The sequence below is a fragment of the Rhinolophus hipposideros genome (assembly GCF_964194185.1).
Source record: "Rhinolophus hipposideros genome assembly, chromosome: 17".
NCBI lineage: Eukaryota > Metazoa > Chordata > Mammalia > Chiroptera > Rhinolophidae > Rhinolophus > Rhinolophus hipposideros.
In genome coordinates this window covers 39,190,111-39,206,702 of record NC_138063.1, presented here as the reverse complement: position 1 = coordinate 39,206,702, position 16,592 = coordinate 39,190,111, and the positions used below count along the sequence as shown (strand labels likewise).

Here is a 16,592-nt window from a genome sequence, read left to right as displayed (position 1 = left end):
CCTTCTAGGTTCCAGTCACTGTGTCAGCTGGTTCCTGCATGAAAACAGCTAGGTGGCCAGCTGTGCCGCTATGCTGTCACATATGGGAAAAGGCCCTGGGAGAGCCACCAGCGAGGCATACAGCTCCAGGGCACCCATCCGTGGAGGCATGGCTACTATGGGCCTAGTATTATCACAGTTATTTAGGAATATAAATTCTTGCCCCAAGGAATTCATTGGAAGAAAAGATAACTGCAGTAAGGAGGGAGGGGGGTGGGAGATGAGGGTAAAGGGGATCAAGCATATGGTGATGGAAGGAGAACTGACTCTGGGTGGTGAACACACAATGTGATATATAGATGATGTATTACAGAATTGTACACCTGAAATCTATGTAACTTTACTAACTGTCACCCCAATAAACTTTAATTAAAAAAAAAGATAACTGCAGAGATGATTATAAAGTAATGAAACAGTTTTTATATAATATGTATGACACGTTATACACACAGGACATTCAAGGGAAAGGGTGATGGTTGTGGTAGGAATTCAGGGTCATCAGAACCCTTCTAGAGTAGTTGATCTCCAAAGAAAGGGCAAGTTAGACAGCCTCTTGGAAGGCAGAGGGAAGTTAGGAAGAGAGAGATTGCTGCGGTAGAAAAGACAGGACAGGCTTAGCAAGACACAAAAGCAGTATGTTCCTGCAAGGATTCATCAAAACACTTCTGACTACAGAATAAGTTGAAAGGTAAGAAAAGGAGGGAAAACGTTATCAGGGGCCAGAGCCTGAAGAGTCTCATATTTCACAATAAAAGCATTAGTAGGTCATCCTATAGAGATGGAGGTGCAGAGCACTTAAAATGTTTCCAATAGGGGAGGCGCGTGCTATTCAGATTTCTGTTTTAGATAGATTGTTCTAGCAGCTTTGTAGAGAGATGGATTTGAAGATGTTAAGACTGAACCCCTAGGGAACAATTAGGAGACTGCTTCAGTTTAGTGAAAGATAATCAGAGATTGAACTTAAAATGTGAGAAGGAGATACTACAGAAGAGGAGATTGATTCACGAAATGAGTCTCATGAAGTTGAGATGGCTTATGACCAACTGAATGTGGAGAAATAGAAGCAACTCAGATCAATGGATCCACAAGTAAAATAGAAAATATAAGAAAAAAAGCAGGTTTGATGAAAGGATGATGAGATCAGTTTTGGAGCCATTGAGTTTGAAGTTCTTGGGAACATGTTGAGTGAATGTATCCAGGAGACAGTTAGTTGTGTGTGAGTTTGAAGCTCAACGGAGAGGCCTGCGTCGGAAATATCACTTTTTTTTAAAAGTCACCTTCATAGAAGTGTAATTCACATTTAAAAATTCACTAATTTTTACATGTGGTGAGTATTGGTATTGATAAATATACATAGTCATGTAACCACTATCACAATCAAGATACAGAATATTTCTATCAGCCCCAAAAGTCCCCTCCTACCTTTGGAGATGCCATTTGGAGAGTCATCAGTAAAATGTGGTAACGGAAGTCATGGGAGGATGAGACCACAGGCAGGAGGTAATCAGAATGAGAGTAGCAATGGGGACATAACTTACAGGAGTAGGGAGAGGAAGAAGGCTATGGAACATTCAGAGAGGTATGAAGGGAACCAAGAGGGAAGACAGAGGTTCAGTAAAGAGGGTATAGCCAATGGTGAGAAGTAGAGCAGTAAGTAAACTAAGACAAGCTCTCTTAAGAAAAACAAAACAAACAAAACTGCATTGTATTGGTCAATTAGGACAGTAGAGATCTTAAACAAGTCAGCTGCAGTAAAGTGATAGAAGTAAAAGATCCTTTGCCGTGGATGGAGGAAGTGAGCAACAAGAGAACCCAAGACAGAGATTACAAGAGGATTTCATTAAAAGGATGGTGCTGAGACTTCAGCTAGAGGAAAGTGCCGGTGGAATTATGAAAAGCTAGAACCTGGAGTTAGAGACCTGTATCCTCAGAGCTTCTTGTCGACCATTTACTAGCTATGTAGCCTTAGGCAGATCTCAATTTATCTGAGCCTGTTTTGTGGTCTGGAAAACAAGGAAGCTTAATTAGATGATCTCCACTGTCCCTGCCGCCCTGTACATGCATCTAGCCACACGGAGATCAACTGGTAACCCTTGCAAGAGCAACTTCATTGGATTGGTGGGGATGGGGTGAATTGAAAAATGAGTAAATATTTCCTCGGAGAAACCTGGCTAGGAAGGATCCTGGGGAAATGGAAGCAGAAGGGCACATGCTTCCAATACCATCATGAGACATTTTGAGGTTCAGATGGGGCAGCACCTGACCAGAGAGCCAGGCCAGTGTCAATGAACTCCAGAAAAAGATCTAAAATTTATTCAACACATAGTAAATGTTAGTAACTCTGCAAGGTTCTTCATGTGTAGAAAAGCTAGATGGACAGCGTTCTTCCTATGTCACATTATCTCTACCCTTATGGAATCATTGTAGGTTATGTACAAATTTATATCATGCTCAACATCGGAGAGGCAAAGGGAAATGAATAGGTACCCCCAAAATTTATCCAAAACTAAGTATCCATAGAAAATTTAGATTAGTAATCATAGGATTTGGGCACAAAGAAAACATTTTTCAGAAATTCAGAAAGCATTTTGCAGAAGAAATGGAATTCAAATTCAGATCTTCTGTCTTCAATTCCAAATTTCTCATTTCATGACAGCTATCTACTATTATCCTCCTTTAAGTGCCACATGCCTTGTCTTTCATCCATTTCTTGGATTGTATGGATTTACATAGTACTTAGCCTTTCCTATATTGTATCTAAATCCCTTTTAAATAGATAATTTAGTCTTGACTAAGTAACATTCTTTTCAGTCTGAAAGATGCATTCCAATGTCTACCAATACCCTCAGGTGACTGTAAATCATAGTCCAGAAAAATCTAATCTTGTTCTTAACGATGTCTATGTATCTAGGTTTCATTATCTCCCGTGGTCTTCTTTTTCTCTTCTGAAGTCTCAATCCTCAGCAAGAAGAAGAGATGAAAATACCACCTACATCATTCCATCCTTCAATTCTTACTTAGCACATCTAAGTCAACAGACATACATGTCATACTTCTTTTTGTGATAAAATGTATTCCCACGTGGCATACTTGTCTTTTGGCAAAGACTTAACATAACTTCTCTTTTACCTATCCTGGTGAAAAATTTACACAATCCTCATAATGAGAAATCACAAAAGCTTAACATGGCAAAGAAAGAATGGGAATAAATTAATATTTACTATATATCTTTTTTCTTCCTGACACATTACTTTTAGGCTTCTTATTGTAAAACTTCACATATGTTGAAATAATGTTCTATGTCAAGTCCAAATAATATGGCCTACTGTACATTTTTAATTGTGAAGAGTATCAGAAGTAGACACATAAAATTTTATGACAAATAGTATAATGAAAAAAATGGTAACAACGATGAAAATGTTGAACAAATTAGTGAACTTTTGAGGCACAAAGGAAATATATAGAGCCGAATCCTAATGTCTGGTAAAATCAGGGCATTGCTACAAGCTCTTATGAATCAAGTTCAACAAGGAGGTACTCTTCTGCATAGTCATTTTTTCACCCTCTATAACTAGGTGATTTAAAAACACTATTGTAAGAATTAAAATTAAAAAGTACTTTAAAAAGCACTTTCTATGTTATTCTATGTATGTGCAGGATGTAGTTGAGCTTTATAATTATCGTCAAGATTTTAGGTATAATTAAAGGCTTGACCATCCCTTAAAGATAAATTTTCCTAATTAATTCAATTCTAAGCCAATTAACAGGTACAGACATGTCTGTTAACATGTAACGCATTCATATATCCTCCTTCACTTTTAAAATATCTCACCTCTAATGGTATATAATATAAAGTAATCTGGAAATATCAGAAAATATAAATCATGAACAGATGAGAAGAAATGGGCATGTGCCTTTCCATAAACGATCTACTAAGAAAAAAGGGCTTGGTTTTATTAATTTTAAATGCATACATACCACCATAATCACACACACACACACACACACACACACAGGTTAATCTTAAATCAATTTTATATACTATTTAAATTAAACATTATTATTTAAACTGTTAAACATACCAATTTTCTTTTTAAAAAAGAAAGCAATAATTTTCTGCATCAATTTTTTTGTTTGTTTGTTTTTTAAGAATTCTTGTTCAAAAGCATATAAAAATAAAACATTTGGGGGATAATTGGAGAAATTTGAATATGGACTTCTTATAGACAATAATGTGGATTTATTTAATTTCTGTAGCTGATTTAGTTAATTGCCTTAGCTAATGATATTATAGTTAGTTAGGAAAATGTCTTTATTCTCAGGAGATTATGATTCTGCAACTTACTTTCATGTGGCTCAAGTTAATAAAAAAGATTAGAGAGAGAGAAATGTGACAAAATACTCATATGGTAAATCTATGATATGGATATATAAACACACATACACACACATTCATTGTTATTATTCCTTTAACTTTTCTAGTTTAATCATTTTTGAAACAAAAAGTTGGAAAAAATAATTCATTTCATATAACTACCAATATTTGTTTCAAAAGAAACTATTTGGTCTAACACACGATCGATGAACCATTATCAAAAGTATGTTCTTCCAGCGGTTCTCATCAGTTCAAAAGGATTTTATTTGTTTAAATGAGAAAAAGGTACAGATTTACTTGAGGAGAGAAAGGAAAGCAGCTTCCAAGTTTGGGACTTTGCCTGTTACACAGATGCCACATTTCATGAGGATGGGCTCTGTATGAGTCTTCCCAGTTCTCCCCCACCAGTTGGCTGATGGCTATCTGCAACGGCAGGGAGACGCAGGGGGAACTCCAAGAGGGTGTGAGTGCAGAGAGGAGATAAGGAAAATGCACTGACCGCAAACTGAAGGGAGATGGATCTCCCTGGGGTTTTCATTTGGATGGATCTCCAGATAGGGGCAGGTAGGGAAGTGGAAAGAGCTATTAGAAACCAGATGATAAAGCATAAAGAAATTATAATAAAATGAGCCATTCTCCACTCATCTTCAAGAAATGATGACTTATAAAACAGGTTCATTGTAAATGAACTTGTTTCTTGTATTCACTATAGCAAAGAAAACATGAAACTACTCTTAAGCTAAGGAAAAAGAAAAAAACCCACAAACATTAATTTTGAAACCCAATCCAGAGAGAGAGAGTGAAGACACAGGGATAGTGCCTTTAAAAAAGGAATATTGGGCACGTGGTGTTTAATAAACGTGGGGGATTTTCAAAAATCCTGCTGTGAAAAAATATTTTCCTCATTACCCAGAAGACAAAGAAAAACTGCGAGTGTTGACAACATGGTATTGAATTTGTTATCCACAAAAACCCAATTTGTTATCCACAAATATATGTGTGTGTGTGTGTGTGTGTATATTCTTTTTAATTTATTCTAAGCCAGCGTGTTGGCTAATAGTATCTTACTTTTATGTCATTATCTCTCTACCATCCACACAAGTCATAGCTGGGGATTTCAACTCGCACTGAAGCTACGCTAAGATTCCAGATCTCAGTGGTGTTGGCATGCGCGCTGGTCTCTTCAGTCATAGAGAAGACAATATCCCAGGGAGACTGGAATTAGTCCTATTTTGCACCATTCAAGCCAAAATGCTGCTTATCAAGAAGCAAGTAATTGCTAGCTAATGGCTATGGGGGGAAAAACAACAACACTGCATTTCAATCTAAGCATCTCTTGGCACATGACAATAAATAAGGCTGAGGAAAGTGCAAAAACAAAGCGGGGACAGTTTCTGGAGGAGGTCAAACAGCAAACAGTAAAAAGGCAAGTTACCTCATCTGACTGGGAGGGACTGATTCTGGGCATTGGCGAGACTTGTGGAGTTTTCAACTGTGTGCTGTTGCTATCTGGCATGAGCTCTCGGTGGACCGTTTGGATATGGTTCTGAAGTTCACTTTCAGACTCAAACTTAACGTTGCAGCTGGAGCAGCGAGTCTTCAGTCCCCCTGCCTTGCCTTTACCCTCGATGGCACTCAGACTCTCGTTCTGGCCCAAGCCTGGTCTGTTAGTGCCGGGAGGAATGTTGACGCCGGGGCTGCCGCTCTTACTGAGATTCACACAGCCAGCACACAGACCATATGGCAGGCCATTGATGTCAAGCTTCACCAGATCTTGCTTGGAACGGAACTCTTTGAGGCAAGATGCGCACTTGTACAGTTTCTGGACGTGCTGGCCACGCCCTGTGGTCTGGACAGCGGACCCATTCCCTGTCTTTTGCATGTGGAATGTCCCGTGGATTTTGAGTTCTAAGGTGGAGGTCACCGTCTGCATGCAGACCACGCAGCGAAATCCTGTCAGGGAATTCCGCAAGTCAGGATGCATTTGGCAGTGCTCTAAAAACTCCTCCTCACTCTGGAGAGGCATCTTGCAAATCCGGCAGTTTCCAGTATCGAGACTCTTACTATGCGTGACTTTGTGTTCAGTGAGAGTTAAAAGGGAGGGAAACCGCTCTCCACAAATAGGGCACATGTAGTGTTTGACAGGGCCCAGGTGTGTCTGCATATGTTCACGGAGGCCATTTTCCGAGAAGAAGGTTCGAGAGCACACATTACACTTGTAATTCCCTTTAATGAGCTCGGCTTTCTTCTTCACGATGGCACTCTCTCCGGGTCTGATGTTGTGGTCTCGGAGCTGATGGTTCTGCAGCAGCGTTTCCATCGTGTAGGCGGCCCCACAGATGTCACAGCCGTACATAGGCTCCGAAGTGTCCACATCTTCTTCGCTCCCGTCGTGACTATTGTGGGACTCCTGACTGTTGGTCAGCAAGGTCTGCAGCTCCACCTCCTCCTTCTGCACCTGCTCGGAAGCCCCATTTGTTCCACAGTTCGGAGTCTTGGTTTCAAACACACAATGCTTTTCCCGCAAGTGTTTCTCCAGCAAAATGATCGCGTGGAAGGCTTTGCTGCAGAACTTGCAGTTGTACTTCTTACTGTGGGTGGTGATGTGGCACTGAAGCTCCACCTCCGTGCCAAAAGACTCACCACAGAAAATGCACTTGTGTACTTTCCCCTGATTTTCCAGGTGGTTGTGTTTCACGTGGAGCTGCAAGTCGGTCTCGTTGCGGAAATCCCAGTTGCAAGAGGTGCACCTGTAGACTTTCTTTTCATTGCTGTGCTTCACGGCCAAGTGGAGTTGAATGGAGACTTTGGAGTCAAACACTTCTTGGCAGAGGGTGCAGCGGAAGAAAACAAAGGTATGCATGTCCAACAGGTGTTTCTGAAGGTCATCCACTGACGTGAACTGCTTATCACAACTCTCGCAGATGTAATACGTTGAGGTGATCATAAAATGAATGGTAACGTGCTTCAGCAAGGATTCCTGGTTGGGGAATTCCTTGTTGCACTGAGGACAGGTCAGTTTCGGAAGCACAGTGTCGAGATGAGTTTTTAGGTGAGTCTGAAAGCTGTCTAGGGACGTGTACTTAGCACCACACTGGTTACAGATGTATTCTCCCGCCGGACGCGCAGGTGCACCTCCCACTGCCTGCATCATCTTAAGAGATGTCTGCTCTATGGCCACAGGAGATAGCGGGCTCAAGGCCCTGGATTTCTTCCCATTGTGAATATAATTCAGGGCCAAGGGAATGTTTTTATGATTCTCTTTGATATGTTTATTCAGTTTAAGAACGCTGTTGAATATTGGAGAATTCGTACAATAGGAACAAGAATAAACTTCTACTACTGGTTCTTTTGGAGTCCCAAGCACTGGAGACCCAAATCGGGAGCCACTGAGGTCACAATGGACCTGCCTTATATGCTCTTCGAGGGAAGAGTCTGTGAGAAACCCCATGTAGCAATGGGGACAAAAGAATGCATTACTATCCTTCGCCGCAGGGTTCGCAAATCCGTGAGAACATCGGATGTGTTCCTGGAGAGTGTTGAGGTCATTGACAACTTCGGAGCAGAAGTTGCACTGGTAGACTATGGCAGGCATGGCAGAAACAATCAGACCTGGATCCTGAGCTTCATGCACTTGCTTTAGATGTTCATTTAGGTTATAGAGTGAGGGCAATACCTCCAAGCAATACTGACAAATATGGGCCTGTTCTGGCTTATCTAAATGCATAGTTTTCAAGTGAATCTGCAGAACTGCTAGACTCGAAAATAGCTGCTTGTTGCAGTAAATACAGCTGTAGGTAACTTTTGCTTGTTTACTTGAGGCAACAGTCATGTCAGGGGTTTGCTGAGCAGCCCGCTTCCTCCCTCGACTCTTTGGGATTGGCGGGGCAGCTTCCACCATTGTTGAGCTGTCCACTGAAAGGTTGGAATCCGGAGTTGTGCTGGACACGGAGGTGTAGCCCACCGTGACCAGGGAAGGGCTGTTGCTGTGATTGCACGACTCTGGTTGCTGGTGACTATCCATGTGGCTGTACAGTTCCTCCACCGTATGGAAACTCTCAGAACAAATGCTGCAAGAGTTCTTCTTCTCCCCACCGTGCATCTGCTCCATGTGGTTCATGAGGGAGGTCTCCTCTACAAAAAGCTCATGGCAGTAGACACACTGGAGAGCCGCTCGGTCCTCGTTTGGGGAGCATTCAGGGTGGCACTCCGCAATGTGCTTCTGGAGGTCTTCCGGGAAGTCAAAGCCTTCCTCGCACTGACTGCACTTCTGAGTGTCCTTCATCTTCCAATCCTCCATCCTAGAACCAGACTGAGAACCGTCCTTGTTCCTCTCGTGAACCTGCATGTGTCCGTGTAAGGAACTAGAGGACAGGAACCCACGGCGACAAATGGCACATTTATATGGCTTGTTGGACGTGTGAGTCTTTAAGTGAATCTTCAGGTGATCACTTCTGGAGAACGCAGCATCACATTCGCTGCAGTGGTACTTCTTGTCCCCTGTGTGGAGTTTGATATGGCGATCTCGGCTCCGCTTGTGTTTGAACAGCCGACTGCAGTAGGTGCATTTGAAAGGCAGTTTGTCGCTGTGGCTCTGCTCATGGTGCTTCAGGTAGCTAAGGCGGCTAAATGACTTGTCACAGAACTGGCATGGATACGGGAGTCCAGGGCCACCTTCTTCCTCTCCAAAATCACAACCTTCTCCATGGCTCGGGGAAGTCTGGTCCTTGCTAGAAGGTGAGGAAGCCGGCCAGGAGCAAGTGGGATCGTCTTCCACATCTACTCCATCTGCAAGGAGAAGAGGGCAGACAGTTGACTTTACCAGCTAAGAATTCAAGAACGAGTTCATTGGACCATTTCCACAAGTACCCCCAGTTGGACCACCTAGAACCATTCAGGAAAAAAAAAATGGAGAGAATATTTGAGTGCAACATTTTCCAACCTGAGCCCAAAGCTTTTATTCTACATTTACTTTGTACTGGGTTGTAAAATTTAAGAAATTAAATAGTTCTATGTCTAAATTACCCTTTTATTACTTTTTATCATTCTTCCTTAGAAGCCAGGTATATATTACACATTGACAATTTTATTAAAATGCAGATTTTAATATATTTAATGTTTCTTTTGTATTCATTCTAAAATGATTTGCATATTCTGTGAGCATCTGAAGAACCAAATGAAAAAAGGAAATATTACAGGAATGATTTAAAATTAATGCAGTCAACCCAGATGTCTAACATTTAATAAAAAATTCCCTCTGCATTTTGCTCATTTTTATATAAAAAGGAAATTCTGAAGACCAAAATCTTTTATGGGGTTCTTATTGATACAGACCTTATTGCTTTCTGCAAAAAAATATTAAAAAGTAAGCACATGAAAGGAGACAGAAAACACAATAATAATTATGGCTTGTGTAATGAAAGACAACCAGGATTTCTTCAATAACTGAAAGATTCGAATACCATAGGCTAGAAAATGGATTATTAAATGTTAGAAGGGTACTGCTAGATATTACATGTAGCTAGGATCAGCCAGGATCAAGAAAAAAATGAGAGTTTCACAAGGGCCAGATTGTAATCGTGTATTTTGTTTGGAAAGTTCAAAAGGTGGCCCACCATTTCTTCCTTTTGCAAAAGCTTCAGCAGCATGAACTTCCTTAGCCAAACAGGACCTGCACTTTGAGGTGGGCAGAGACAAAGCAACTTGTGAAAAACTGGAAACAGGAAAAGTGATAAATGATTATGGTAAATGCTGAAAGATTTATGAGTAACAAAGAAAAGACAAACAAGACTGAAAGCCAGATATAACCTTAGCAAGTTATCCATAAAGTGACACTACCTTGTATTAGGTGGGTTTTTAACTACATTCTTATCAAATGTGCGCTCCTACTTCTGTTGCTTTCTTAACATCCAAGCAGAAAATAAGATCTGACAAATCGGTTGCTTTTTTGCTTTTCCAAACAATCTATCATTCAAGATCAGAAGAAACTGTAAAAGCGTTTCACTCTCCAAAAGAGCAAGGTTTTCCATAAACGCAAACAAGTAAAAGGCCATGGAGCAGAGCTAGTGGGGACAGTGATTGTGTTAGAATAACAGGTTCAATTAGAATATTATTAGGATAGTCTAAGAATATTCAAATAGAATATGATCAAATAAGTGTTTAAATTCTTCAAAGCTAAAAAGTTCACTAGCAAGCTATATTATCAACATAAAAGTAGAAACTGGCGAGCATTATGTAAACAAATTCCACGTCTGCTTTCTTTAAGTTAACAAGATTTTACTAGATTATCAACCTCTTGCTTATCCACAGGAAACAGATGAGGATCATTCCTTTCCTGCATCTAGAAACTGATGACAACACCATCTCACTATCAATGCCAGATGGCAACCATCTAACTCTGAGAAAACAACCAAATACCATTATTGGATCCCTGCCCACTGCAACAAAGCTTTGCAACACAAGTTAAAAACCACATGATTTTGCAGCCTCATTTATATGAGTCTATAACCCAACATGTTTCCAGCATAAGAGAGGGTCTGATAATTGTGGGTGTGATTTAAATTTAAAAGTGAATTATAAAGAACATATGCAGATGAACTCACCACCGAACATACAGAAAAACAATTTTAAAAATTTAATTTAAAAAGAAAACCTCAATGATGATTTTAGCTTTCCCCTTAAAAAACCGTAAATCAATTAAAGTTGGTGTCCCTAAAATAAACCAAATTTTTATAATATTTCCCCTCACTGAAAAAAAAAATTATTACATACTAAATTTGCTCAGCATTCTAGGTAAAAATCTACCACATTTCACATTTATCTTTTGGGCTTACGTCCTGTTGTTTTACTTAAAAATATTTTCAAACACATCATCTCATTTGTACAGTTAGACAAGACAGTGAATCAGAATTTGTCATGCATCTAGACTGGAAGAAAATAACTATTGAGCCTGAAAATTTAGCAAGTGAATTTATTATTAAATTGAAGATTGTGTCCAGGCATGATATATCATTATACAAATGCACAAAGAATTATAGAGCAATAGACCATTATAAATAGTGTGCAATCCCTGACACCATGCTTAAATCAGGCTCTTGTCAATGGGCCATGCCTGACTATACCTATTACATAACTGTTCTCTTCAGCTTGTAAATTTCAACTACATGTCAAGTGAGCTGAGGGTTAGGATCAAGTTTTTACTCAAAGCAGGACTGAAGTAAGCTGGAAACCTTTCCTCTCTCCCCTGTCCCTGTTACTTCGTCTTGGGGAATAAAAGAGGAGTGATAATCACAGATGATATGTCTTTGTAACTGAAATACATGGACATCGCCTACAGAATTCATAAGGCTTAGGCTGGAGAGTGGAGTACTTTGAGCAGAAGTGAAAAGTTTGAACAGTGAATGCTATTTTTAGAAAAATAAATAAAGGTGTCATGAAAGGCTGATTTCTGTTTTAAAATACAAATTGCGAAAACCTCATTTGCTAGTACTATAAATGGATCTATTCTCCCAGGAGCACACAAGGAAATCACTGACAAAATTCCCAGGAGGGTTGGTTCATGCTCTAATGGTATCAGACACTCCCAAGACTTTTGTGGTGGTGGTGGTGGTGTCGCCAACATTCTCTGAGGTCTACACCAGTCTTTGATTTGTTCCCATTAACTTAAGCTTTTTAGCAGTCACAACGCAAACTCTGTTTAAATGGCTAATAGAGATTTAAACAATTTCAAGTTCTTTTTTCATATAGAGGAAAGTATGGAGGATTCTTTTAACTCTGGTTTCTGAATCAACGTGAACTTTTTTTCCCTTTGGCACTCACTAAGTGCTACTTACAGGAATGTCTTTCTGTGTTATGGCAAGTTTTCTGCATTTCAAGGTGAAGTACTTAACATGTCCATGTTAAATTTAAATTTTTGGAATCAGTCACTTCACACTAGCTGACTCTCAGAGAACTATAGCTCTTACAGCCGGAATGAAAAAAAATAAAAAATAAAAAAAAACTGCTGGAAACCAGCTCCGTGGCCTGAAAGTCTATTTAAAGATGCAAATGTGTGTGTATAGTTAGTGCAGATGTTTTTCTACAGCAACTGGACTTGCTGAGTTTCACCATTTCCATAAAGCACATTAAAACAAGTGTGTGAACACTCCGAGATGAAAGTCTCAAACACTCCTGAGACTTTCAGTGGAAAGTAGAGCCGCCTGACTTTTCTCCAAGCAGACAGGAATGCCCATGATTCAGCAGCCTGAGTAAATAAAAGAGGTCCTTATTTCCTAATTTCGCTGGCTGGCCACACTGCAGCAGCGTCTGTGCTCCTGCCAAAGGGGATGCAGAACTGGAACTACACCCAGCCACTGAAGGCCTGTCTTTGTTAGCCAGCCAGGCTTTCCCGACCATCTTCTGGCAACAAAACTGCCATATCCTGCAAGGAAGACCTCCATCTCAGGCTTGATGGTTCTCTGGTCTGTCTAAAAGGACGAAACAACAGCTTTAGCCGGGTCTGGGTTGCAGGAGGACAGCTGGAAACTCAGTTAGCGGCACAGCAACACCTGTTCGGTCATATTTATGGGGGAAGTGCTCCCTGACAGAAAAGTGAAGTCATACTAGAAGGAGGTATTGCGCAGAGAAAAAAAAAAAGCCATCAGAGCACAAGAGTACCTTTGTGACGTGAGCCACCAGCCCCTCATGTGCCAACCTGGGGAGGAGATAGCAAAAACTGGATGTGATTTTATCCCTGCTGTTTGGGATAGACAGACAAGGACATACCAGGAAGGGCTGTGTGGTCGCCAAATAGGGACCTAGAGGTATTAGTTTACAGCCAGCCATTGGGGAAGCGAAACACTGAGCGTCCCAGCCATTCTTCAATGTTCGACTCTCATTGAAGTAGCCAATAAAAAAAAGAAGATGGGCAGTGTACTGGATGATTCTAATGCTTATTTTGTATCAGTAGGCACATCTTAGAGTAAGGTACATTCTTCTGGAGGGCAGGGACTAAGCCTTTTGGAACGTTGCCTCCAACAGTACAAGCAACCTGAAATTATTAAGGAAAAAGTCAAGTAACAAGGTGGATTGAGTCACTGTATGTTAAAGAAATTATCTGAATCTCTGAAGTTATGGAAACTTCTGATACTTTCAGTTCTTCATAGGACTGGGCCACGAGAAACCGGCTGACTGATATCCTTTTGCTACCTGAGCTCACTCATTGTAACAGCAGAGCACTCTCTAAACTGCCCTTCCGGGACTCAGTATCATGTGTGCAAGTGTCACACAGCAAGGTTTCCTTAACAGGGGCAGGATTTACATCAGTGGTTACTTTTCAAGTGAGAAAAAGCAGCACAGATACTGACAGGTCTGGTACCTCTGTTTTCAGGAGTGCAATGAGTCAGAATGAAAAGGAAAAGTCAAGAATCTGGAGTTTTTTCTCTAGCTTCCTAACTGACTTAGAGGGTGTCCTGGCCGAGTTGTTTAATCTGCCCCTACCTAGGTATTTCATCTGCAATATGAAAATAATAATTCTCCCTACTTACCCTCTGGGGTGTTACAAAGATTAGTGAATGTTTCTAGGGCATCTGTCATTGCTGGAAGAAAAGCTGCATATGTAAACAAAAACATTCATACGTGTTGCATGTATTCTTTCCACATATAAGTTTCTATGTATATAGTATAAACATATTTTAACATTTTCTTTCTTTTAATGGAACCACTAGAATATGAGCTTTAAGGATTGGCACAGTGGAAATCTAGAGTGCCTTAAGCATTCACAATTGTATACACAGCCATCAAAAATATAAAATATAAATAGTTATCTAAAAATTAATGAACCATAAATCCATGCTACATTCCAAGTATTAAATTGTCATACATAAGATATAATCTTGGGTCTTTACAGACAGATAACCTTGGAACAAGTATTTTGCTATGTAATTCTGAAACCAAGTACGTAATTTTGAAATCACCTCTCTTCTTAAAACACCAGCAATATAATCATTGCATTATTTAATGTCAAAATAAGTTCATTTATTTTGATTGATTCTTTTAAGTATGGAACAATAGTTTAAAACATAAAACCAAAGCAGATTTCCAGGTTATTTCCTCCACTGGCTAAATATGATTATTTCTGTCAGCAGGCTGTAAAAGTATTTCTGAACTTTCATACTAAATAAAGTTCAGAGAACTTTTTTTCATTCTCTAACTACCTGAGCCACCTTAACCTGAGAATCCTGAGGGAAATAAACAGGTGTGCATACATGCTAAGAGAAGTTAGGCACTACTCAAAGAGAACAGTTTTGAAATGTGTGTTTAACAGACACAGGTAACAGGGATATTTGTCATGTTAACTCAGTGCCATCACAGTAACAATTTCACCTCATCATATTTAAAATCATCCAACCGAATTACACAATATATTTTTAAAGCAATGGTTTAAACTGCTAAAGGATATGGTCATTTTAAATAAACCATCATGCATTATTACACAATTACTTCCTTTCATTCTCAATAGAAATGTCAACTGTTTTAGAAAAGTTGCAACTTTAATAACTATCATACTTTTTTTTTTAATCAACAACCCCACATTAAATTCATTCCTTTGTCATATAACTTATTTAACTACTTGAAAATGAATACTCTTTACTGGGTGTTCAAAAAAGAAATGTAAACTTTAAAATTATTTATAATTCACAGATGCTTTTAAATTGTGTAATATTCCAAATTGTTCTGGAAGGAGCAATTCAATGCATTAAAAGTTAGGTTATGAGGAAAGAGGGTGGTCACCCACTAATGGCAGCAGCTGTGAGGAACAGGAATTGGTGGTACACGTTTTCTTAACAGTCTTAAGATGAATTCCAGATATCCAAGTTCAGAGGTAGTTTTTTTTCCTTTCAGTGCTCCCTAATAAAAAGGAGCCTCACTTCCTCAACAATCCTTTAATGCTGTGGAGGAGCCAACAGAAGAGATAAGAAGTTATCACCCCTTCCTTGCCCTCCTTAGGTGATCCCGCTCTATATCCAGGCTGTCTCTTTCACCAGACACATTTCTATTATGTGTACAGAGAAAAGTACAAATGTTTTGCTTGCTGTTGCTTAAAGTTCATTTGAACAGACGGAGCTCAATGAATTCCATCTTCCGCAGCCAAATTAAACAGAAAACAGTGCATTCTTAAGCAGTTCTCACTTAACTCCACCTCTCAAATCAGAGGAAAAAGCTGACGTGAAACCAGTTAAAGAACAGTCATCGTCTCACTCCCGGAAATCGAGACATCGGGTTTCTGAAGCCAGACAGAAGGAAAAATGGTTCCCAATCATGTGGGGGGTGAGAAGTGCTTTACTTTTTCTATCTTTTGGCTCATTTAAAAAATATATATAACTAATGATAAGCACCAACCTCTTGGCGTTCAGTAAGTGGCAATCTTGTATTCCACATCTGTTTCAAGTGCCGTGACTGTGAGCATGCTACATTATTTAATATGTTTATCTTTCCTTTAATAATGGCAGACACCCACAGAGCGAATTTCCCGAATCTGTTTTCTTTTTATCTGTATTATTTTGAGTCAGAGGACATGTTCAGTTATTTTGTGTCTTGTAAATGACTTCATACCACAAGGAATTTGAAGTCGTTCTTTACTGCTTATTTTGTCCATTTGTTTACGTAAGCAACGTTCATCAAATAGCATCTACTACGTATGTATTTAGGTCTGATATTGGCCAATGAGCTCTAGAAATTACTTTTTCCTTCTTTTAAGTTTCAGCTTCCTTATCTATAATATCAGAAAACTTCCAGTCTGCCTCATAGTTAATATTATACGAATCAAACTTGACATTGCATGAAAGCACTTTCTGAACTGCTAAGATAGAAAAACATACTAAATCATTACAACTACTACTGTGAAAGTCCTAGTCACCCTTAGGTTCTTACTGATAAATGTGAAAACAGTACAAAGGAATAAAAACTATGATTTAGTTGTTGCTTTCTTCAGATTGAGATTCTAATAATTTTGAATGACTTAAGGAAGATTTTGTTTAAAAATAAAAAATAAACACACAAAAGTGTCAAAAAAAAAAACCACAAAAAAACTTCTGAATGCTACTTCATTTATCTTGAAAACCAATATACAGTAAGTAGCTCATTCCTTACTAGCTGTACACACTGGCAAGTTGTGATCAATTCATTAGTGGAATAAAAT

At 39.4% G+C, this 16,592-nt stretch overlaps 1 protein-coding gene across 10 annotated transcripts in view; it reads right to left on the bottom strand.

The window, feature by feature from the left end:
• The window catches only part of ZNF521 (zinc finger protein 521), a 284,989-nt gene that overhangs the window by 158,826 nt on the left and 109,571 nt on the right, over positions 1 to 16,592 (bottom strand). For all 10 annotated transcript variants that reach the window (XM_081078854.1, XM_081078846.1, XM_081078852.1 and 7 more), the window contains one exon: positions 5,850 to 9,202. In XM_081078854.1, coding sequence (XP_080934980.1) covers positions 5,850 to 8,762 — 2,913 coding nt within the window. In that variant the 5' untranslated portion in view covers positions 8,763 to 9,202. The remainder of the gene's footprint in view (positions 1 to 5,849; positions 9,203 to 16,592) is intronic.